This window comes from Colletotrichum tamarilloi, assembly GCF_030869305.1.
Source record: "Colletotrichum tamarilloi strain Tom-12 chromosome Unknown Scaffold_18.1, whole genome shotgun sequence".
In the NCBI taxonomy this organism is placed as follows: Eukaryota; Fungi; Ascomycota; class Sordariomycetes; order Glomerellales; family Glomerellaceae; genus Colletotrichum; species Colletotrichum tamarilloi.
The window spans coordinates 552,570-577,381 of NW_026849401.1; the positions used below are offsets into that span (position 1 = coordinate 552,570).

Here is a 24,812-nt window from a genome sequence, read left to right on the forward strand (position 1 = left end):
AGAGCTCACGAGCTCTGAGCATGTGCCACAGGCGCTGGTGCGAGACAGACGTCACACGGCGGGTCTTTCTACCATCTGTAGCACCAGGCACATACCTTACACAGTAGGTACCTACCTAAAAGCTACTTGCCGGCCTTATGTAAGCACGGCCTCGACATCTTGGTTATCGATAAGCATGTATGTGGGAATGCGCCATTGGACGATGCCATTGCTGTTGGATGTTGGAACATAATCCTTTCAACATTGCCTATTATCCATACAGCTCACCAAACAAACGGAGAACGGGAAGTATGAGGCCCAGTCAGTGCGGCCGAGAAAAGATTCTTGCTCATATAATCTGTCTGCGTCTTCTGCCTACCGAGAGTGAGACACACTGTGATGCGTAGAGCTTCTCTCTGGAGCTGGTGTCCATGTGCTTGATCAAGAAATTGAGCACCGTCTGGCTCCCCAGAACACGGTATTTTGCGCGTCTCATAGTCTTGCCATTGTTGGGTGTCTTTTCATATCTATTGTGCAAGCGATGGCCGCGGCGACGGGCAATTTCTTATGATGGACACTTTCTCCTCAAAGTTTCAATCAACTAATGAGATGAGTCGCCTGCCTTGGCTCTATTTTCCTTACTGCCATCATCCCCGGCGGCGTCTGTAACCGCGTCTCCGTGTCTCCGTTGTCCGTCTATGCCCAACGCCCAGGTCCATGTCCATGTCCAATTCAGTCGGTAGGGCCCATCAATAATGAACGAGTCGGACATTCATTAGTCAGAGGGATGCCGCCGTAAACTCGCGTGAGTTTTCTGCCGGGCCTACAAAGTAAAGGATGTGTTGCTAGACGGATGAGAAGCTGAGCATACAGCCGCTGGACAAGTTCACTTCTCACTCTCACCAAGTCATCAGATCAGACAACCTGGAAGACTAAGACTGCGGATGCCGAGGACGTGGACACGCCGCACTGCCACCGTCTGCCCCTGTCCTGCTGCCGTGTGCGTCGCTTTCTCTTCCCCCTCGTCCCTTGTGTGTCTAGTTCCCTGATCGTCGTTGTCGTTGTGGCCATTCTTGTTCATCTTTTTTGTGTTGCTTTGTTTTTTTTGGGTTCTCGTTCGTCCCGCGTCCCATCCACCCCACGCGCGCACATTGTTTGAGTCGTACAACGAGGGAAATTCAACCGAAGAAAACATGATGCACTTTCTGGGCCATCGTCGAACAGCCTCGCAGCAGAGCATCGACCCCGAGACACAACAGCAGCCACAGCAACAATGGCGTCCGCACCACCAGCATCGCCTAAGCGCGTCTTCGGCTCTTTGGCAAGCGGCCCAGGCCTTGGGGTCCATTGGAGCCCCGGCCGCTGCCGCTGCCGCCGCCACCACTTCCCCTCCAGGTTCCGGCGGTCCTCCTTCTTCTTCTACCTTTGAGTCTGGACTCTCTGGAGGAAATGCTTCGTCAGCGTCAGCGGCAGCGGCAGCTTCAGCCTCCAATGCGACTGCCAATGCCAATGTCAATTTGAATGACCCTCCAACTGCAGGTACAACCGCAGGTACAGGTAGTAGTAGCAGTGGTACCACGGCTGGCCACACCCGCCCACCGCTGCCCAACCCGGTACCTTCCTACTCGTCGTCGGTGTACTCCCAGCAGTCGCAACAATCGCAATATTCGCCGTATTCTCAGCAACAACTGCAACACCAGCAGCAACAGCAACAACGACAGTCTGGCTACTTCCAGCCCAACCACCACTCACATCCTTCAGGCGGTCCTCCTCACGCCGGGCTCGGCATCGGGCTCGCTTCTCCCTCCACTACTTCCTCCCTTCAATACACCCCGGAAGCCTTGAAGTCATCCTCAACCTCGACACCACCGGCCTCAACGTCCGCATCCACAACAACAGCAGTCGCCGCTGGTGCGCCTGGGCCATTAGTGCCCAAAGACCCCCCCGCCGTCCCCAACTTCCACTGGGACAACGACTATTACCAGAACACGCCGAACAATAGGAACAAAACCATTAGCGACACCACCACCAACAGCGCCGCGGCCACTCGTACGCCCACAACAGCGACCGACTCCGCTTCCGCCCGCGCCCTCCAGCCTCATCAGTCCTCCCATTCACGCTCTCAGTCTCATTCTCATTCTTACTCTCACTTTCAATCTCAATCTCAATCTCACTCTCACTCCCATTCGTATTCCCACTCCTACTCCCAGTCCAACCCCTACTCTCCCTCTTCTTCCTCTCACCCGCCTTCCTCTTCCTCCAATATCCCTCCTTTCTCCCATTCCCGCTCCCAGTCCCACTCCCAGCACAACCAGCAGCGTGCCTCCATCCCCGCCGCTCTGCTTCCGGCCCATGGCCAGCAGCTGCACCGAGACTCTCCCAACTCGCTGCCTACCCACTCCACTGCGACTCAGACATCAGGGCCGCCGGGCCTTTCCCCCTCCGTCACACTGCTGCCCGCGCCAACGCCCTCCTCATCCTCCTCGCCATCTTCTTCCTCTGCTCTCGCAGCCATGAACCAGCAACAGCAACAGCAGCAGCAGCAGTCGCCGCAGCAGTCGCAACCCCAGTTCCAAACTGGCACCCCGCGACGCACTGGCACCTATAGCTCCCAGTCAGACGAATTGCACATGCCAGCGGGCATGATCCAGCACGGCCAGCCTTCACCCCGCGAATACTCATCATCCTCTGCTGCCCCCGCCGCACCCCATATCAAGCTGGAGCAGTCCTCCCCAAACTCCCACCCCCAGGCGCCGCCTTACCAGAGCACATCGTCGGTGCCCAACGTCTTGCAACCAGGTGGTGCAGGTGGTCGACCTCCCGCCATCTCTGCCAACACCGCTCCCAGTATGTCTGCCATGCAGCCTCAGCAGCAGCAGCAAGACTATCAGACACCTTCCAAGCCTCCCAGCTTGAGCCTGTCCCACAGCTACTCGCGCTCCTCGCCTGCTGCCGGATACGAAGGTGGCTCGTCCTTTGCGCCCTACACACCCACTACCCCCAGCGGCTCTGGATCCCAGTTCATGTCTCCGCCAGACCAAAAGTACAATGCGCCCGGCTCCCAGCGAAACATCTCGAACACCCCCTTGGGCTTGGCCGATATTCGACCCCGCGCCGACTCGAGCATGTCCGATGGCGTGCCCGGTAGCGCTGCATATGAGCTTGCCAACGCGCAACCTGGAACCAGCAACTATCTCGCTCCTTGGGCCCTGTATGCTTTCGACTGGTGCAAGTGGCCTCCCCAGGGCAACGGTGCTGGGAAGCTTGCCGTTGGCAGCTATCTAGAAGATGGACACAACTACGTAAGAATTCCGTCGCAATGATGTTGATAGCTGGGTGTAGCTAACACTATTGCTTCCCTCTAGATCCAAATCCTCGATACCCAAATGGTCCCGACGCCCAACGATGTCTACCAGCCGGGCACCCCCAAAATTAACCTCGAATTTCAAAAAGTCGCCGAGGCTACACATTCCTACCCTGTGACGCGCTTGCTCTGGGAACCGCCCTCCTCGCAGAAGCAGTCTACTGACCTGCTCGCGACGTCGGGAGACCACCTTCGCCTGTGGTCTCTTCCCTCCGAAAGCCCTGTCTCCCAGAGCAACTCCATTACCAACCGAGCCAGAGACCCCGCCGTTACGAAACTCACGCCTCTCGCGCTTCTGTCCAACTCCAAGACCCCGGATCATACTGCACCGCTTACTTCGCTAGACTGGAATACTGTTTCACCTAGCTTGATAATCACGTCCAGTATCGATACCACCTGCACGATTTGGGATATTCCGTCGCTGACGGCCAAGACACAATTGATTGCCCACGATAAGGAGGTTTACGATGTCCGCTTCTGCGCCAACAGTGTTGACGTATTCGTGAGCTGCGGACAGGACGGTAGCGTCCGCATGTTCGATTTGCGCAGTCTGGAGCACAGCACCATCATCTACGAGCCCACTGGGAAAGATGAACGAGGTAACCTCCACCCCCAGAACCATTTTTTCGCAAGTTTGGTGAAGCTGATTAAGTATGATAGATGCCAATGGAGGACGTATCAGCCCTACGCTCGCGCAGCAGACCATGTCGAACCCTCCGCCATTGTTGAGACTAGCAACTTCTCCCCACGATACCCATTTGCTAGCCACATTTGCGCAAGACTCGAACGTCATTCGTATCCTTGATGTAAGACATCCTGGACAGGCTCTTCTCGAACTCAGGGGCCACGGAGGCTCCCTGAACTCCATAGAGTGGTCGCCTACGAGGCGTGGTGTTCTAGCTTCGGGAGCCGACGACTGCCAGGTGCTGCTATGGGATGTGTACAACAACAACCCTGCTCTTGGTGGTGGTCCTCCTGCCAACGGTGCTGCCCAGCCAGACAACACGAGAAGCCCATACGCTAGCTGGCAATGCGACTACGAAGTCGGCAACCTTGCTTGGGTGCCTCATCTTTCTAGCGACCAGGGAGAGTGGCTGGGAGTCAGCGCCGGCAGGGGCCTATGGGGTGTCAAGACATGTGGGCGAACCGGCGCCTGAAAGAAACCAAGGGCGACGAGCAGCAACTAATCCGACCGCCTTGCTGCGCTGTTCATAGATCTGGCTGGTCACTCATGATATATGCATCGCAAAGCCTGGCGTTTGGGGATCGGCTCTTGAGCCGGCTGTAGGGTAGGGGATACTGTCTGTGAAGTATGTTTCAAATGAATTCACTTGGAATAGGCAGTCATTGGGGGTGAATTGGTTTCAATGCACCACAGGACTCAGTCAGTATGGCCCCCCTCTGGTCGATGGTCAGGAACAAAAGTTTGGGACGGTGGATGGCTATATACCGGCGGGCACAGTCGAACGGGGAAGACGGAAGGAAATGTTATAATAGCGTGCGGTGTTTGTCCCGCACCAATGTGGCCGTTCCCAGTGTCCTCAATACACGTACCTATTTTAGGTAACTTGAAAACACAGCTTTTCGCACAAGGAGTCCATTGCTGTGAATTAGAGCTTTGTCAAAGGCAGACCATCACTGTCATTATCCAAAGTGATGACTGCTTTGCCCCAAATCTTGCGGTTTGACATGTCCTTGAGAGCCCTGGGTACATGTTCAAGACCAGGATACTCAGCGTGATAGATGACAGGCCGGATTTTATCAGTTTCCATCAAGGGTTTCAGCTGGTTCCAGATGGCATTCTCCTCTTCAGGATACCGTCGCAAGCTCTCGCCGTATCGCTTTGGGGCATTAGTTAGCTACCTTAGTTCGAGTGGGTGGTTGTTGTGGAATCTTCAATACTTACATAACCTATCAAACACACCTGCTTGAGTAGGACTCTATTCATGGCGATTTTCTCCATATCGTCCTGGATACCAGCGAACCCTACAATCAGTATCTTGCCTCTGTGAGCAATGCACTTTAAGCTTCGGTCCACGAGGCCGACGGGATCAAAAACTACGTCGACACCCTTCCCGTCAGTCAGCTCCAGCACACGATCCCACCACGCTGCATCCTCGGAGTAGTTGATGCAAATATCAGCCCCCGAACGTTGGGCCACGTTGCACTTCTCGGATGAGCCCGCCGTCCCTATCACCCGGCATCCCAAGGCCGCGGCAACCTGAAGGGCCATCAGATCGAGCCCACCGGCAGCGGCATGGACCAAGACAGTCTGGCCGGCTCTTATGCCAGCTTGGACGAGCGCTGCGTAGGAGACGGGGAGCGTGGCGGCTAGCCCGGCGGCTTGGACGAATGTCCATTGGGGAGGGATGCGATGGAGGGGCGTCGAGGCGTCGAGGGAGATGATCTCGCTGTAAGAACCTGTGCTGCCTCCGAAGACCCTATCGCCAGGACGGAATTCGGAGGTAGGCGGTGATGAGAGGATGATGCCGGCGAACTCGAGGCCTAGTGTGAAGGGCGGCCGTACCAGGGATCGGTTGTTTTGGTGTCTTCCCCTGGCCTAAGTGCGAAGTATCATATCAGCCAGCCATCTCATCTTTTGGGGGACTTGTGAGAACTTGTCTTGGACTTACATAGAGGGTATCGACAAAGTTCACCCCAGCAGCCTTGACTTGGATGAGGTAGCGGTCTGCTGTAGAGATTGGCCGGTCAATGTCGGAGACCTTTATGTCATCAAAGTCCTTGAGGATGAATTAGAGGCATCTTTGTGGAACTGAAGCAAGATTTTATGAGACTGGGACTCACATTGACGAATTTGTCGATAACAACAGCCTTCATCTTTCGTCTCGAGCTTCCGACCATTTTCAGCTTAAACTTGACTTGATACTATTTGCTTGAAGAAGATCGAAAGTACCCAGATGCAGGGGCCAGTCCCCAGTCTTTATAAATGGAAGGCGTTCATTCAGGGCTGTTGTTTCTGATGAATTGGAGAAGCACTAGGTGCCGAGGCTTCCATCGGCTCCCATCGATCAAATCGGGCATTTGGAGTGTGCTGTCTTACGCAAAACTTCAATGTAGAGAACTACCTAGGTGCGACAGGCCTGGTGAATCTAAAATTCATAATAGATGTGACGTCCATTCACAGTGTCATATCTCAATCAGAATTCATCGTGACCTTGTATTTGCTGCTCTTTCTGTCACTTCTGTCACTTCAGCATCCATCCACGGTTACTTGCTGACCTAGATTGATGATTGAGGTGGATTGGAACCAGAACCAACTTGTGAGTGGCCTCATCAATGCAGGACATGCATCCTATCAAACGTACTCAAATAAATGCCAACACAGCTTCTTCTTCTCCCTCAACTCAGTGGAGCCAGGACGGGATGCAGTGAAGTCAATCGGAGATGGGATGCAGTGGAGGGATGACAGGAGCTGCGAGGAAGGTAGGGGGATCCACTGCAGAGCACCTACCCTACCTGGAGGCTACCACCTATCGATTTGCCTCAGGTGTCAGTCTGGAACGACCACGCTAGTCCCTTTTCAGATAGAGATGTCCTTCGCGTTATTCGCCCGTCTTTAGTCGTTGCCTTTGCTTGTTCTAAGCTTTCTATCCTCCCGTTGCCTTTTCCTTTACCTTTGCCTTCACCTCAATCCCACCCTGAGACCCGACAGCCAAAAGCCTTCGGCCTTTTCCTCCATCTATCCGCTTGATTGATTCGCCGGAGAAAAGGTCGCTGCCTGCCATCAGGCGAACCAGTTGGAAGGACCATTGTTTCCTTCCCTTGGTACGGATACTCTGCTTCTTTTGCAGATTCACCTCGGAAAGGACCTCGCATCAGCGACATCACGGGAAAATTACGAACTCGAAACTCTTGACTCGACGTTTCGTTATTTCCCACCATGTCTTCCAACCGCTACGAGGATTCTGAGGAGGAGGATGACTTCAACCCTGCGCCCGCCGACTTGTCTGACGAGGAACCCGACCAACCAGCCAGCGACAACCATGCTCGAGAAAGCAGCCCTGCTGACGACGCACCTGCTCCCTCTAAATCGAGAGTAATTGACGACGACGACGAAGAAGACGAAGATGATGCGGGCCAACACGATGACGACGATGAAGAAGAGGATGAGGACGACGAGGACGAAGACGATGTTCAACAGGTAAGCCTGTCGCTGCCCGCGCCGTCTGCCTTATTACACAAAGCTACGCCGGGAAGGCGCTCGGCAAATCTTTACCTTCACCGCAACCCCTGATATAGCCTCCTCTTTCTCTCGGCGTGAACTTTTCTAATAATTGATCAATAGGGGCATCGTCGCAAGCGCAGGAAGGACCGCCGAGCCGCCTTCTTCGATATCGAGGCCGAAGTCGACGACGAGGAGGACGGCGAGGATGAGGAGAAAGATGGCGAGGAGATTGAAGACTTCATTGACAATGCCCATCCCGACGACATTGCTGAGAGCGGAGGCCTCGATGACGACAGGCGTCACAGAGAGTTAGACCGTCGTCGCGAGATGGAGGCGAGTATGGATGCCGAAAAGCAAGCCGAAATCCTTCGACAGCGTTACGGAAACCGCCGGCCGAACAAGGGCTTTGGGGACTCGGCCGTTGTTCCTAAGCGCCTGCTGATGCCTAGTGTCGACGATCCTACCATCTGGGCTGTCAGATGTAAGGAAGGTAAGGAGCGGGAGGTGGTCTTCTCCATCATGAAGCGTATCGAAGAGAGACTTGGGACCAAGGACGAGCTGGCCATTATTTCGGCCTTTGAGCGCGGTGGCCCGACCTCCGTCATGAAAGGCTACATCTATGTTGAAGCCAATCGCTCCACCGACATCATGGTTGCTCTCGACGGCATGTTCAACGTCTACCCGCGATCCAAGATGATTCTCGTCGACATCAAGGATATGCCTGACTTGCTTCGTGTTACCAAGACCCCCACCCTGGAACCCGGCGCATGGGTGAGACTCCGCAAGCCTGCCAAACACGCTGGCGATCTTGCTCAGGTCATCGACGTCACTGAGAACGGCCTCGAGGCCAGAGTTCGGTTCATCCCTCGTCTTGACTACGGAATGAGAGACGATGCGCTGTCGGCGGTGACTGCCGACGGCAAAAGAAAGCGACCCGTCGGCGTAGCGGGCCCGCGCCCACCTCAGCGCCTCTTCAACGAGACCGAAGCTCGCAAGCGGCACCCGAGACATATCCAGGGTAATCCAACTACCAAGGTGTGGAATTACATGGGCGACGAGTTCGAGAACGGCTTCCAAGTCAAGGATATCAAGATCCAGCAACTGGTGGTTACGGACGTCAACCCAACCCTGGAGGAGGTTACCAGGTTTGCCTCCGGTGCTGAGGACGGCACCGAGAACCTCGACTTGAAGGCTTTGGCATCGAGCTTGAAGGACAGCAACATCAATGTAACCTACCTGCCTGGTGACATTATTGAAGTCTACGAGGGCGAGCAGAAGGGCGTGGTTGGAAAGGCCACCAACGTCCAAGGTGACATTGTCACCATGCAAGTCACAGAAGGAGTACTAGCCGGACAGATTATTGAGGTGCCGACCAAGGGCCTGAGAAAGCGTTTCAGGATTGGAGATCACGTCAAGGTTACTAGCGGCAGTAGGTTCCGTGATGAAGTTGGTATGGTCGTCAAGATCTCAGAAGACCGAGTCACTTTCTTGACCGATCAAACCAACACCGAAGTCACCGTCTTCAGCAAAGATTTGCGGGAAGCTAGCGACATTGGAGGACAGGGCTCGCTAGGTCAGTACGAGCTGTTTGACCTCGTCCAGCTAGACCCCACGACAGTTGGCTGTATTGTCAAGGTCGACCGTGAGTCCGTGATGGTTCTCGACCAGAACGGAGACACGCGGCAAGTCATGCCTTCGCAGATCGCCAACAAACTGCCGAAGAGGAAGATCGCCGTAGCCGCCGATAGAAACGGCTCCGAAATCAGACTCGACGACGTGGTCAGGGAGTATGGCGGTCAGCAACGCCAGGGCAAGATTATCCACATCCACCGTGCCTATCTCTTCCTTCACAACACCGACAGTAATGAGAACGCCGGTGTCTTCGTGACCAAGGCTGGAAATGTCAATACAATCGCTGCCAAGGGTGGGCGTGTGCTTTCAGCCGGCCCAAACCTGGATCAGATGAATCCCGCCATGAAGCGCAACCCCAACGGATCTGAGAGCAAGATGGCACCGCCCAAGAGCTTTGGAGGACGTGATCGTGCTATCGACAAGACAGTCATTATCCGAAAGGGCGGTTACAAGGGTCTTCTCGGAATTGTCAAGGATGCGACTGACACACACGCTCGTGTCGAGCTGCACACTAAGAGCAAGACAATCACTGTACCTAAAGATCACTTGAGCTTCAAGGATAGAATCACAGGAGCCAAGATTGAAATCAACGGCCGTGGAGGTCGTGGTGGACACAGTGGTCCTCCGGGTGGTGGCCGTGGAGGACATGGAGGAGACTGGCAAGGAGGCCGAACCCCTGTTGCCTCTGGCGGCCCAGAGAGAACCCCGGCATGGGGCTCAAGGAGTAAGTCAGCTCTCAACTTCGCTATTCTCTTGAACACGGATGCTAACAAACACAAGCTCCTGCACCTACCGGTGGCCGTACACCTGCTTGGAAGTCAAGTGGCCCAGATTACGGCGGATCTCGTACCCCAGCCTGGGCCGATGGCTCTCGAACTGCCTACGGAGATGGCAACCGCACCGCGTACGGCGGAGGTTCAAGAACCCCTGCGTGGCAATCAGGCGCAAAGACACCGGCACATGACGCCTTTGGCCTTGGTTCGAAGACGCCGGCGTACGGAGGCGGAGATACCTGGGGCTCTGGATCCAAGACACCTGCTTATGGCTCTGCGCCTACACCCGGTGCCAGCGGGGGCGACTCATGGGGCTACACACCCGGCAACTCTTACGACGCACCGACGCCCGGTGGCGCTCTTCTGAGTGCACCAACACCCGGAGCTCTCAACGCCCCTACTCCTGGTGCCTACTCGGCGCCTACGCCAGGTGCCGCAAGTGCCCCAACTCCAGGCGGCGGATGGCAAGGTGGATGGGGAGCAGACTCGGCGCCCACACCGGCTGCTGGTGCTCCTACTCCGGCCGCCAGCGGCTTCAACTCCTCATCAGCCTACTACGGCGCGCCGACTCCTGCGGCTTATGGCGCACCCGAGACTCCAGCAGCCAGCGGACCCAGATACACCGACGATGACTAGATGCCAAGGGTGTTGATCTGAGAGGAAACCGTCGGAGCCTTCTAGCTGGCTTGTGTATTTGGCGATGGGAGGCAAGGCAAGGTTGTACATTACCCGGCGTTTGTGTAGAAAAGGAAGATGCGCCCAAAGTCGTGCGCGTTCATAACAGAAAACATACCATCTTTCACTTACCCGAGTTTGAATCTAGGTAAAATCATATCCTGGAAACGGCGTAATTCATTGCTTCTAAATCTTGGTTTTCCATATCAATGAGCAGTATACTTTCAGTCGTGTGTAAATGGGGATGTAGTGTTGCCCATTGATCCTAGTGAATGCCCATGATGTTGTTCCCTTTCCGAATATTTGCAGCTTGCTCTTCTACCCTTCTCACCCAGTCCACTAGACTTTACATTACTGGTGCACAGAACTTTGCTGCTTCAGATCCACCACCACCGCAGGTCAGGTATCTATTTTACTCGTAAGACATGTCCTCGACTGGCCATCATAGATTTGCTCTAGACAGCTCTCATCACTAGTTGCAGTATTAAGTCACAGCTCACGGCTAGTTCGTTACTTTGCGATTCACAGTTGTTTGAGGTATACGAAGGGACGTGGAGATCTTTGCAATATCACCTCAATTTGGGTTATAGACTACGCGCCGAAACTGACATTCTACGGCCGCATTCGAGCTCTTGAAGAAGCAAACAAAAAAATGAACAGAAGAAAATACCGCCACATCCCCTTGGGTTGTTGAAAAACTTCATCGTTGACGTGGACGCCGAGTAAAAGAATGGACCAAGAACAAAGCGATACTTGTGAACAAAAGGCTTCGCTTCATGACTCCGCAATACGCCTCCGCTGCTTCAAATATACTCGACGCGTGTGGAAACTCCCGCAGCCATCGAAAAACTCTCGTCTCTTATCTTTCTTCACCTCTTTTTGCTGCCACTTGCTCACTCGGCCTTCTTCTTTACATCGTATACCGATTTGCTACTTAGCCACGACCACGGCCTTGTTGGCACATTCAGAGCAAACCTTCAGACGGTGCCACGCGTTGGCCAAGTTTCCTCGCTGATTATAAATTGCCGCGTAGCTCTCGGGTTGCGAGTTGTACGCCTCGTCCGTAGCCTTGACGAGCAGGGTGGTGCACTTCTTGGTCCCTTCACCTGGCTCGCCAAGTGGGATTGCGCCGTCGTACCTCCAGCGTTTCCAAGCCCAGGACTTGTGCCCGGTTTTTGGAGGGGCTCCAGGCTCGTCAAGTAACTCGGCTTGATCCCAGGTCTTGCCATTGTCGACGCTCACATCGACACGAACGATCCGGCGACCGCCACCAGAATACGCATAGCCCATGAGAGACGCTTCGCGGACGCTGCCGGTATCCTCGTTTGCCGATGACTCGTTTGTTGTTGCTTTCCAGTCACCTAATCTGACGGTGGTAATGGCGCTTGTGATGGGCATCTCCTGAATCGGTGCGGCGCGGTCCCAGTCGGGACTCGTCTCGTTGGGGCCAAAGCACTTGTAATCCTTGCGTTGCCATTGACTATGACTTTCTTCATCAGAAATGGTGATCTGGCTCAACCACTTGACGGAACGAGCGGCGACGTGGCCTGGCACAAGAGCACGGAGAGGGTACCCGTGGTCTCGCGGCAGCGGCTTGCCATTCATCGAGTAAGCCAACAGAACATCACCACGCGGGTCCAAAGCAGACTCAATGGGAATCGAGGCGCCGTAGGCTTCAAGGGCCATGAATTGAACGTGCTTGGCCTCCGTGTCTCCAGTCATGGCCTCGAGTATAGGAATGCCGGCATCAGCAAGTACGTCGGTGAGCTTCACGCCCTGCCATTCCGCACAAGAGATAGCGCCGACATTCCACTGGAGTCCATTGGTCTTCTTCGCGTTACGGGTCATGTCGCTTCGGCGGTTCCCAGAACACTGCAAAACAGCCACAACAGTAGTAGGTTTGAACTTGGTCTTTAGGTCATCGAGGCTGTACTCCTTGATGGTGCCATCGAGGAGCTCAATCTTGAGGGTGTAGTCCGAAGTATCATCAACCTGTGGAACCCACATGTGGTTGCGCACGTAAAAGAGTTCATTGGGAGTGAGGTAGCTGTCTGCCAGGCCTTCGACGGGGGTCTCTGCATTACGAGGCTTGGGAGTGAGGGTGATGAGTCTCTCATCACGGGTAGGATCGTGCTTGAAGGGGTCTTCTATTTCCTGAGCAGCGGGCTTGCCGTCAACAAGGTCGTCCGATTCGATAAAGCCAATCAAGTACTGTTGGAGGATCTCATAAACGTGGGGCGACTTGTGGATGGTGAAGATGTTCCAGTAGGGATCAATGCTACCTCCAGCGGCACGGAGGATGACATCACCTCCGGGGTGTGCAGCAACCCAGTCGGTAATGTCGTAGACCTTGTCGCCTTGGGTAACCCAAGGGCTGCCGGATTTGGCATCATGTTTTCGGATTTCGGAGAGCCTGAAGCGAGGGATAGACGGGTCGCGGTCGTCGGTGGACGGGTCCGGGTCGGAGACATCTACTTCGTCCTGAGTGGGCACATGGAAGGGCTCCGAGAGGCCGACAAAGAGAGACAGGAGCCCGCCGCTAGCAAGCAATGTACTGACGGTGGCCGGACCTTTGCGACGGCGTGGGTGCTGGGGCTCACGTTCATCCCCGCGCTCTCCCTGCCGGGTACCAGTAGTCTGGTGTTTCTGGATATATTCCTGTCCACCGGCCAAAGGCGTCGAGGAGGCGGATGTCGGTCGGGGGTGTCTCGAGCAGGCAGAGGCGTGTAGAGGACGACATCCTGGAGGAGGATGAGGAAGATCAGGGATGTAGCTCGGCCGCCATGCTCCAAGAGTCGGACGAGGAGGGACGGGCCGCCTGGTCGAGAGCTGTAAGAGCTCGCTAAATAGACGCCGCGGCGCTTGCATTGGATTTGGATCGAGGTGAATGGCTAGATTGGGCGGGATGGGCTTCGTTTGGTGGTGGACGACGTCGAGAGCGCGGCTCTGGTGTGGAGCTTGGACGATGAGGTGACTGACCGGGGCGATGGCGTGATTGCGCCTCGATGGCCTTTTGGCTGTTTTGAGAGGAGGGAAAAACTCGACAGTGGGTCTACACAATTACGTGTGGCACGTGTAGATTCTGCATAATTTCGAGGTGAGTGATGCCTTTGTACGCTACATAGCACATGTCGTTATGCAAACGGTACGTACCTATCACCGGGGACCACCGACATCGCCGACCGATGGGGTCCACTTTCGTTTTCTTGGTCCTTAGGTAAGCATGCCCTTTGGCTGGACGGATGTGTGAATGGGACCAGTTCCAGGAAGAAGACCTTGGACCTGCACAAGCTGGGCACGACATGGGGGTTCCTTTGCCTTTACGTGTCTCGATCCATTGGTCTTCAATGAAAATCGCTGGCATTGACCTCCCATATGTCCCGAACCACATCAAGAGTCACGTTATCAGACTTTCAGCCGACAATAAACTCGAAACCATCAAAATCCGTGTGTCATGGTGCTCCAAGTGGCCGAACGAGACCGATGAAAGCCGCGAAACCGCCCACGTGGACCCCGAACACCGTCGCGGGCCGGCCTGGATACGTCTCAACCTCCATCCTGAGCCCTGTTAGTCGCCGACGTGATGGAGACGGCAGTCACCACAACTTACAGCCCTCTCATTGCCTCTATCTGCCTCTTGAATACCTACTGCACGCGTGCGGTGTACACCACTTACACCCCCGCAACTTTAAATGAACCTCGCTTGTTATGTATCCCGGACCATTGGCGACGAACCGACGATCCAGGCTTGTTGAGATATAGACGAATCGTGGGTAAGTCGACTGTCAAGAAGGCAACTGAGTGGACAATCACTCATTCCAAGCATGTTACTCAACGAAGCCACCGGAATTGTTCAGTAGATGAAGCTATTCTCCCATTATGTACTCAGCAAAAGAGCTCAACAAGATACCTTGAGCTCTGTCATAGCTAACGACATTCACTTCAAGCTCCCATCAAATCTCTCACTCACACTCGCTTCACCACTCACCACCCTGTCATCGCCCTGAGAACTCGCGTCCACCTTGGCCTTCTTAGGATGCCTCTCCTGTGTCTTATCCTTGCCCCCCTTGTTACCCTGTCCTGATGACTCCCCAGTCCCGCGCTTCCGCTTCGCACCGGATGATCCACCAAAGGTACCAGCTCCATCATCTCCGCTCTCCGGTACCAGTTCCCTGTCGCTAGTCTGGCTCAGATCATCCTCTTCCCCACGGTCTCGGTATGTCGGATCGTGGGTGGAAAATCCACGATACGGCTTCCGCTTCTGCTTAGCCCGGTTCCCGGGACCGCCGTCGTCATCGTCGTCCTCCTCCACATCATCGTCGTTGTCTTCGCCATCTGCATCGGCTATCTTCTCAACCCCTTCGTCCTCTTCCTCGTCCTCATCGTCGTCCCCGGGTTCATCATTTTCTGGGTGGTAATTTCGCAAGCCGTCGTCCTCGCTCTCATCAGTTTCATCATCATTTCGGGGCCGAAAACGCAATCCCCAGTTATCTTTGTTCTTGGGATGATTCGGATCCCGCGTCCACAAGTTCCTCATATCCGTAAATCTGTTATCGGTAGGGTATATGGTCATCTTCAAACCCGGGTTGTTTTTGACAAAGGCTTTTCTGAGTTTGGTCACACCGCCCGCTTTAACGATTTCTTTTTGCGTGATCCAACCGACTTTGCTCGGCAATATGGCCTTGTCTTCACGGTCAAATTGTACTTTGCCTTGTCTCGCTGGAATTCGGCAGCTACGTCTCGGATCTGAGTGTGCCTAAAGGTAATGAGTTAGCTCTGTGTACCTCAGAATTGTATGGTACTCACGTCTATCTGCACTTGTTTCGAAGGTTCGCCATTCGTGTTACTCTTGGGAATCGGACGCAAGCACCGTGAACAGTACATGTCATCAGCCGGCACAAACTTAGCCGTGGGCGGATTGCCACCTGTCTGTGGCGTTCCCTTGACACTGTTGGGGTCCGTAGTCACTTTTTCAGAATCTTTAGGAGGGTTCTTTATCGGGCCCTTCGGACTCTTTGGCTGCTTTTCTCCTTGGCGAGGTCTTTTCCCCAAAGCGGTGGCTGTGTGCGGTTTGGAACCCGTAGGCGGGGGTGAAAGAATCGGCCCAGGCCCGTGAGGACGGCTGCCTCGATGGCCTTCGTGAACTTTACTCTCGGGTTTTGGTCCTCTCGCTGTACTATCCTTGGGGCCGAGTACGTCTTGCCGAACGTCTTGGGACTCTGGGTCATCCTCGTCATCTTCACTGAGCTGAACACTGGGACCTGTTCCTGTTTGCGTCTCTCCTGTCACATCTGGCCCCGATCCGCTGTCTTGTATATTTTTGGGCGCCGGCAGACCTGGAATTGGATTCTTTCCCTCGCGAATTCTCTGCTGCCTCCTTTCTTCGCGAGCAGCCGCGATTTCAGCGTCCATGTCTCGGACAATCTGTGCCTCAAGGGGCTCGATAGCGTGCGCCTTCTTCAAATGCTCGTTCCACTGGAGTTGGTTCATGAAGCCCACCATGGCGCCACACTGGTCAAAGTGCGGACAGCGCTTGTCACGCCGATCCAATGCGCTCTCATTCTCGGGATCCCAAAGACTGTGACCCGGGTTGAAGGGTTCCTGATTGACCATCGCAGGAGGCCGAGTACTGCCAGCCAAAATGTCCCAAAGCTGATAGACGTGACACTCCATGTGGGAGACCTGGTCTTTTCTGTCCTCCCACTCCCCGAGCTCCGGTTGCTTCTCGCGATCTTCCTTGGGCCTCTTGAACGACAGGTGGCAGAGCGGACACTGTTTCAGGGGCTCCTCAAAATGTTTCTTCTCAAAGTGTCCTAGAACCTCGGATGGCATCAGGCCGAAAAGAGGTTCTCGACACCCGGCGGCAGGACACTCAGAAGGCGGGTCTGACGTAGGAATCGGTCCCGGCTTATCATGCCACATGAGAGGGAGACTGAGATAGCGACTAGAAGCGCGAGGACGACGTTGTTGTTTGCACAAGGCCGCGGAGGTCTCCGCGGCCCCCACGAAGAGAGGGTCGATTGACTTGTCAGTATCTCTCCAAAAGACCTCTGAATAGATGTCCCACGGCGTTGGCTTGATGCCCTCTTCTTGAGGGCAAGCCGTGATGTGATTTTTAATTTCATCAATAGGCTTCTGGGTTCCATCGCTTACAAAGGATTTCTGGCAGTACGGACAGAAACAACCCAGGGTACCAAAGAAGCCCCCACAGAACTTGCGATGTCTGTCGACTTTCTCGTCAGAGAGTTTCTTCATCGAGAATCCGCACTTGGTGCAATGCGGCTTGTTTTCGTGGAGAGTGCCGTGGCACTTGTGAGGATAAGTGTCGAAAGGTCCAAAATCTGTGGCATCTTTCTCAGTCTTCCACACACGATCTCCGCAAAGTTTACAGAATGTACATCGCCCGGCTCCCTCAGCCAGGGGGACACAAACACGATCATGATGCTTTCGGTCCTCATAGGTCTTGAGTTCTTTGTGGTCACGACCGCAACGATCACAGTATCGATAGACTTTCTCCCTGTCGCTGGCTTTCGCTGGCTGTTCTGGCTGAGGTAACGGGCCAACTGGAGGTCTGGCTTGGTCGGTTATTCTAAAGGTTGAAAGAGATGTAATGGCCTCCGAAGGGCTATTGCGTAGCTTTTCGAGGCTGGTCGTTTGGTTTTGAGGCGGATGCGATTTGGGTCTCTCAGGAAGCTGAAGCACCTTTCGCAGCTGGTCTGCATGGGAGTTTCTGTAGTGTTCTTCCTTCTGCTTGTAGGACCAGTGTTTGAAGAGCTGGATATCACACCACGGGCATTTCTCTTCGGCATGAGTCTTCTCCAAATGCACCAGAAGCGTCTCGTCCTCATCTTGGCGATATGTGAACCGGCATTTCTGGTACGGACACGCGGCTAGCCGAGCCAGGTTTACTTTGGAGAGACTCCAGACTTTATTCTGTAGTTCCCGCTGCTCACTGGGCGTTAGGACGTTCTTGGTGACCATAGGGACTCGGCCTGCCCCAGTCCTCAGAATGGCCTCCACGGGCGGCGCGTTGATCGGAAAGGAGGGGTTCCAGACACCCATGTCAAAGATGCTTGGCTGCCGCACATAGCTTCCTTCACGGGGTGTCTGGTCAGGCTCCCTCGGCATAGGATGAGCTGATTTCCGAGGAGCAGGAGGCGGCGTCTTCGGTTCATGGAAAACCACGGGATGGAGCTTGCCAGGGGGAACGATTGCTGGCAGGGATAACTCCTTTCGAAAGGGTGCCACTTCGCCATACCGAGGACCCCAGTGATTATTTGCCTCCGCTGCTTTAGCCAGTGTTTTGACTACACGCGTCTTAGATTAGCTGCGATCTCAGGGAATATTCAAGGGGTATTTTTTCTCACCAAAGTCCAACTCGTCATCTTGCAAGACGTCTGCTCGCACCATCTGAGTCAGGATGAAGCGCCGGGCCATGGATGCCTCGGAGTCGGTGGCGTCCGGCCGAAGAACGAAGCTGGCCGGGCTCCAACTTCTTCCAATTGTTTCTTCGTCGAAAAGAGGCTCCATGACAACGCTGTCCTTTTCAGCGTCGTAAGTGATCTCTTCGTCTCCGGCATAGAGCATTTCCATCGTGGTTTTCAACGCTTTCATAGTAAGAGGCTCCATACTGAACTCTGCCTGACCTGTTAGTCCTTCAACCGCCTCGATCGTGCATGGATCTTCAGCCCCATCCATTGGCTGGATCACGAAGAACTGACAGGGCTCATTCTTGTCGTCGACAGAACGGGCAATGAGCTTTGATAGCGCCTTCTGGGCTTGTTCCGAAGAAGTTTTGTCCCGATAATTCCATCGAACTGGACTGTAGGCTCCAACGGGGCGACTGATTAATTGGTTGAAATAGTCGACCCCGCGCCAAATCAGGTAGTGAGAGGCTTTCATGGGCATTCTGACGCTTTTCGTCATTAGGCCAACCTTGTGCAGGGCGTCGGGATAGGGGTCTCCAGAGCCTGTTCGCCGAAGGCACTCTCGGTTCTTGAGAGTTCTGGCGTTGTTCGAGTTTCCCGGCAGGTAGAACACAACGGTATCGTTTGCCACGGGGCGAGTTTTAACTCTGAACGCTTGACCCTTGCTGATCAGAGGATGCATGCTATCCCAGAGTTCGCGGTGGATTTCCAGACCACCATACCACGGTGGTGATGATCCCTCTGGATCTTCATCATCACGTGAAATGATAAGATCACAGCGGCTTCCTCCTGGCTGATCCGGTCTTCCCACCAGCACTTCTTGTGCCGTCGTTATAAAGGGCATGTATTGATTGGAACCCCAGGGTTTATTGGCAGGGTAGATGTAGCCCTTTTGCTTGGGGCCAAAGAAACTTTTGCCATCGGGCACTTTGAGATACGAGAGGTTTTCTCGCCCGTCGTCGTCAACATAAGTCAACTTGATGAGCGTGGTCAAGAAGAAGGACTCTGGAGGCTCCCATTCGGAGGGAATATCTTCGCCTCTCCGAAGCACGAACCAGGCCGAGCTGGATGCGGACTTGGTTGCCTGTCCCAGGTGTTCCGCAAGATCACTAACAGGGTTGAGCGGAATGTTGTCATCGAATCGCCGCAGGACTTTTGCCGTCTTGAAATCAAATTCAACGAGTACGATGTCGCTTTGCTCCCGTTGGCGCAGGGACAAGAGCTTTCTCGCAGCCGCCTGAAACGTGGACATGTCGTCCGTATCAAACATGATCCTGCCTTGGAATCCAAACAGAGGAACCCAGCCATGTACTTTGTCCGATTCTGGTGATGGGTGCCCGATTTTAGAGGTTATCGCCGACTGGTTTTGACGTCGCCTCGAGTCAGGCGTGGCAGTCCCTCTTCCGGAGATGACTTTATTTAATATGCCCGTCACAGGCATCGTCACGATCTCACTGCTGGAGCCGTCACCCAATGAATTGTCGTCTTCGTTATCCATAACCATGGCAGTCTGTGATGGACCAAGGCTGTCTTCTTCACCATTATCTGGCGGATAGTCCACATCTGCCATCAAGGCATCATCATCGTCGCCCCCTCCTCGAAGGCTTAGTCCTTCACCAGTGGCGTCTGGCATTTGAGAAGCTGCCACAGGGATCGTGCTGTATTGATCCTCTTTTCCTTTTCTTCGTCTTAGCTTGACTGATTGTGCTTGGATAGCAATTACTAACCTCTCATGTAGTCGTATCCAAAATTTCTCTGGTCGTAGGCTGTCAGGAAGTGCAGCGGAGGGCGGACCTCGGCAGTGCAGAGTTCATCCCAGTCGTCCACATCAAAATCCGGCTTCGAAAAGCGCGTCAGCTCAGACAAAATGGGCTCGACAGGCAGTCCGAAGTAGAGCATTGTGAATTTCGTTGCCAGTGAGGGGCGACATTCTTTGAATCTGTTGCCAATCATGCCTTGGTATCGTCGGGCGTTGTCTTCTTGACAATTCCTCAAACTGCGAGGCTCCGTAGCTGGCATGAAAAGCTTCCGCTCGTGCGATGTAAAGTAATCCTCCAAGACTTGTCCTATGCGCGTGGTGGGCAAGCTGAGAAGATCTTTAAAGTGGCCATGGATGGTCTTCCAGTGCTCATCAGTTGGTCTAATGAGAGGGTTGTACCTTTCCTGCGGCTCGGATATCTTTTTGGTCGGTTCAGACATGCCGAGATGGACGGGAAGATAGAGTTTTACAAGCCTGAAGTCCGAGATAATAGATAGTGTACGAGTCAAAGGCAGAGCAGAGAAGGAAGGAAAAGAGTTGTGAGTTTTGCGAAGGTTGAAGAGAGGAAGTATCTTGTGTCAACCAAGAAGCTTTGCAAAAAGACGTCTCAAATATCAACGAACGAGTTTATTCAAGGGGATGAAGCATGTTCCACCATTGCTGGACTCAAGGTGTGAATGGCATTCCGAAATAGCTCAATCCTTTGACAAGATCAAGACGTCTGCATTGGCAAATTTGGCAAACTGATACCCATTGTCCATTGTCTATCAAAGCTTCGTCAGGGTCAAGGTCACTGGTGAGAGATCGAAGCGAGACATCTTTGTTTGCACTGGACATCCCTTGCGAACGTACATGGGCCAGGAGAGGTAGGAAGCAAACTTTTTCAGGTTTCTTATGTCTTGAGCCGGCAGTCGAGGCATGATGTACGTTAATTATTGCTGATGTATGTGTGTAGGCACCTGGACAAAGACATCAATGTGAATGGGATCACCCTGGACCAGTTCTAGAAGCTTCGAAAACGACACTGGAGATGCGATGACCACTCGCAATGGTTTTACAGCTTCAATCTAAGAAGCAAGAGTACAAAGAAAAAAAGAAAAGAAAAAAAGTTCAAAATTTAATGATGCCGGTGTTCTTCACGTCGATTTAACACGGGCAACGGAACTTTGAAGAGCTGGCTCTTTCCCAGGGAATAGACACATCGAATGTAGGGAAAATTACCCGCATCGGATTATGAACGTTGGGCTGTAAGAACCTCTTCTGGCTCAGGTCTGATTTCGATATTGATATGGCCAAGTTTGAGGTCTTTGGACTTGCCTTCCTCCGTCTTCTATATTGTCCCCCTTGCCGTCTTGTACCTCTGAGGCGATATGGGAACGTTTACAGCAGCGGGAAGCAGGAAAAGACCGCATTGGTCACACGGAACCCTGGATTCTTCTCACTCACGACTGCTCAAGTAAAGTAAGAAGACAATGTAGGAAACAGATCTCTCACAGGCGTACTGTCACAAGTAGAAGTAGCGATGCGCTGTAGAGAGTGCCAAACAGCAAACGGCCGCGGCAACCAATATTTCAGTATTGACCAACCCCACGAGTGAACGAAATGTCAATCGGGTAACGAGCCCAGAAGTTCAAATCGAAGCACCCCAAGCCAGCTATGAAGAAACGACTCTCCAAAACACGCATCGCCTCAGTCCTTGACTCCCAATCGCAGCCACTCTGTTTTTTGGTATCAAACCACCCTAGCTACTTGTAGAAAAAGAAAAACGAAAAAAGGCAAGTTTTATGATACGTCCGTACAAATAAATATTACACAAATTCGCGGCTTTTGCGCGCGAGGACGCGGACGTTGTCGACGAATGCCTCAACAAGTTGCTGGTATTGATGCGGCTCGTTCCTCATGGCGCGGCGTTGTTGATCGATAACGATTTCGGGTGATAACTCTATTTCCAGTTCGTGTTCCTTGCTCATCTGTGAGGTGTTCTTTTCTCTTGTTAGCAAAGTCCATGGGCGACACTTCCAAGCAAGCGTTCACTTACTCCAGGACCAGGCATCATTTGCGTCACTTGGGTCAAGTCGATCTGGTAGTGATTTTGCTTGTAGCTGAGACGGTCCTTGTTCCGGTCAGGGAACTTGTCTGCATGGCCGACGGCCACGCTTTCCAATTCCTCAACGGATCCATCCCATGCCATTTCGAGATTGATGCTAAGGCGGCAGTCGAGTGGGCATGTGGGAAGATGTAGGTGGATATCTGCCACGCGGGCCTTGACAATCTTGGCCAGGACCTGCTGCGTTTTTTGGTCATATGTGACTCGAACCTTGATTGAACGCCTGTTACCTAGTAGGGAACGGACACAACCAGGCAGCCGGGCCTGCAGAGCATTTGGCAGCTCGTAGAACTTGTCAATCTCTCGTCGATGTTTATATTGTACTTGTACTCGGCCGCGTGCGTTGGGGTTTCGGGGATCGGTCTGCACAACCATGGTGTTGAGGAATTCGTTGAGACCTTTGTGCTGAGCCTGCAGAGAAACAATGGGATTAGCTCTTGTGTTTCTTTCCCCATAAAGATCGGTAAACAAACCTCAGTCATGCTGCTTCTGAAAGCTAGACGCCCGGTATCGTGCAGAACACATTCCGAGCCTATCGCTCTCTCGACACGATCATTGGTGTCTCTGTCGATGAGCTGTCCCATCTTGGCCTCGATTTCGAACTGCACGCCACGTCCTATTATCTCCCCACTATCAGGATGGAGCGTGACATTCTTGAATAAGAAATCGGCGATCGTCTTAGACAGCTCTTCGTAAGGTCGAGTACCGAGGATGCTTTCCTCCCAAGGACCAAGCAGACTTTCGGCCTTTGGCGGCGGGGGCGGTTCTTGAACTGGAGGAGCGGTGGATCGCGCTGCCTCTGGTGAGGTATGGCGGCTGGTGCTATCCTGCTTGACAGACTCGGACTTGCCATTGATGTGCGGCGGCCCTCGTTTCTGGAGCTCGAAATTGGCCAGCTTGAGCCTCTTATTTTCTCGAGCATTCCAAGTCTGAGCCCAAATTGGGGGTGTCGCGTGGATCTTTCTCTTTCGTTGCATCACGGGTGACCTAGAGATGGCGGGTCCGCCATTGAGCTCTGCCGGCGGGGGCCGTGGCTCCTTCCGTTCCAATTCCCTGGGACTCAAGTCTCGGTCGGCGAGTTTTCTCTTGGCGGGCGTCGCAGCGCGTTCGCGTTCGGGTTCCACCATGTTGGTGACGCTTGGGTGTGGTCGCGCTTCTGGTTCTGTCTGCCCACCAATGCTACTCGGCAAACTCGGTATTCTGGTCTTGGGGCTGACGCTAATACTTCGGTCGCGTTCACTATGTGATAATGATCTTCGTTCGTGGGTGCTGTGGGAGGAACTGGGCATGCGAACTGGGGGAGGTGGTGGTGGAGGTGTGGCTTGAGCGAGGTGTGAGGCGGATAGTCTCTGTTGATACGGGCTTTGTGGTTGTGTAAAGCTTGGTGCAGTGGAAGATTGTCGAGGCCCGGTCTGGGGCGGGCCCAGTGGGGTCGGAGGCTGCGAGAGCTGCCGGTTGAAATCGGGCGGCGGATGCGTCGTCGCCACAGGACTGCCGTGAAGAGGATATGGCTGGCCGGGATGCTGCGGATGCTGACTATGAGCAGATGTAGGTGTAGGAGTTGAATGGTTTGATTGTGAGCGCTGATGGAGATATGGGTGTCCGCTAACAGGGGTCCCAATGGGCGGTGTTTGAGGCATATGCTGCTGCGGTGGCGGCGGTTGCTGCTGTTGAGCGTACTGAGGCGCGGTTGCACCAGATGGATGAGGATAGCCGTCTCTCGGGGGGAACGCGTTGGATGGCGGATATTGCTGGTGTCGTTGCACAGGGCTGGCAGCTTCCTGAGACGGACCGGTCGGCGGGAAGGGATAACCTCCACTGGGACCGCTAACGGAAGATGCCGGCGTATGACGATACGGAGACGGGCCTGGCATGGATGCACTCTGGGGTGATCGCGCATCGGCATAAGGGGCAGGAGCACCAGCTTGAAGGGGCGGCGGCGCTGGCCGGCCGGGATACGGGCCCGGAGTCTGATAAGGCGACTGCGGAGGATACGACGGGGTCGAGGCCTGGGGATGTACGGCATATTCCTGAGGTGCTGGCGGTTTACCGGGGGATGAATGCAATGCGTGACTGTACGCCGATTCTCTGAAGGCATAGGCCGTCGTAGCCTGGGAAGGCGTCGTGGGGGCCTGTTGCTGGTACGGTGGCTGTGGTGGCGGTTGTTGCTGTTGCTGCTGCTGCTGCTGCTGCTGCTGCTGTTGTTGGTGGTGGTGCTGCTGCTGCTGTTGCGGATGACGCTGATGCTTCGGCGCGAGATGCTGAGGAGGTGGATGCTGATGGCCATGGGCGTGAACATGAGTAGGATGGCCGGGAGGAGGGCCACCAGCGGCGGCGGCAGTGGCAGCAGCAGCAGCAGCACGCGGCCTCTCCCCCCCATCGTCGGACGTGTTCATCAAACTCCTCAAATCCATTGTGTGTAGCGGAGGCAAGGCGTGCCGTGCGTGTTGTGAGTTATAATCCCTTGCTCGCGTTCCTTTGTCTGGGCCAGCGCTCCGCCCAGCTTCTGCTCAGTTGCACAAGATTCGGCTTCGGCCTCTCAAACACGGCGGTTCATGTGTGCGACGAAAGAAACAGTTGGAAAAAAGGAGAGATATGATGGTAATCGGATGATATTTGCGAGTTCAGCGCGATTCTAACGAGACGGGATGGATGCGCAGGAGGCATTCATCACGCCGTCGTAGTTCAGTGGTGAGTCAGGTTGAGAAGATGGCAGAGATCGGTTTCGGGTTCGTCGTGTATTTCGGGATTCGGAGAGACGGGAAGGGCTGGAGGTCAGAGATAGCTCCCACCAAGGGCAGCAAGACATGCGCTGAACGTAGAGAGCGGTGCTGTTCAATGTCCAAAGAGGGACATGGGAGCGCAAAGGCGGCTCGTTCGAGATCGAGTTTGAAGGCTAGGGCGAGGTTG

The 24,812-nt window shown here is 54.1% G+C and overlaps 5 protein-coding genes across 5 annotated transcripts; 2 read left to right on the forward strand and 3 right to left on the reverse strand.

Moving 5' to 3' along the window:
* Window positions 1-1,172: 1,172 nt before the first annotated feature.
* CTAM01_06611 (WD domain-containing protein) lies at window positions 1,173-4,500 on the forward strand (the record flags this gene model as incomplete). Its single annotated transcript, XM_060522638.1, has 3 exons — window positions 1,173-3,281; window positions 3,345-3,942; window positions 4,004-4,500. 3 exons carry the CDS (start codon window positions 1,173-1,175, stop codon window positions 4,498-4,500), a joined length of 3,204 nt encoding a protein of 1,067 aa, XP_060382897.1.
* A 453-nt stretch (window positions 4,501-4,953) lies between these two features.
* Window positions 4,954-6,205, reverse strand: CTAM01_06612 (zeta-crystallin; the record flags this gene model as incomplete). Its single annotated transcript, XM_060522639.1, has 4 exons — window positions 4,954-5,184; window positions 5,250-5,903; window positions 5,977-6,084; window positions 6,149-6,205. The coding sequence occupies 4 exons, from the start codon at window positions 6,203-6,205 to the stop codon at window positions 4,954-4,956; spliced, it is 1,050 nt and encodes a 349-aa protein (XP_060382898.1).
* A 1,039-nt stretch (window positions 6,206-7,244) lies between these two features.
* On the forward strand, window positions 7,245-10,570 carry CTAM01_06613 (uncharacterized protein; the record flags this gene model as incomplete). Its single annotated transcript, XM_060522640.1, has 3 exons — window positions 7,245-7,505; window positions 7,650-9,885; window positions 9,942-10,570. The coding sequence occupies 3 exons, from the start codon at window positions 7,245-7,247 to the stop codon at window positions 10,568-10,570; spliced, it is 3,126 nt and encodes a 1,041-aa protein (XP_060382899.1).
* A 969-nt stretch (window positions 10,571-11,539) lies between these two features.
* CTAM01_06614 (uncharacterized protein) lies at window positions 11,540-19,935 on the reverse strand (the record flags this gene model as incomplete). The annotated part of the gene is made up of 5 exons (XM_060522641.1): window positions 11,540-13,228; window positions 14,598-15,365; window positions 15,416-17,916; window positions 17,977-19,713; window positions 19,764-19,935. 5 exons carry the CDS (start codon window positions 19,933-19,935, stop codon window positions 11,540-11,542), a joined length of 6,867 nt encoding a protein of 2,288 aa, XP_060382900.1.
* A 1,668-nt stretch (window positions 19,936-21,603) lies between these two features.
* Window positions 21,604-24,316, reverse strand: CTAM01_06615 (mRNA-capping enzyme subunit beta; the record flags this gene model as incomplete). The annotated part of the gene is made up of 3 exons (XM_060522642.1): window positions 21,604-21,777; window positions 21,834-22,313; window positions 22,376-24,316. 3 exons carry the CDS (start codon window positions 24,314-24,316, stop codon window positions 21,604-21,606), a joined length of 2,595 nt encoding a protein of 864 aa, XP_060382901.1.
* Window positions 24,317-24,812: the final 496 nt, after the last annotated feature.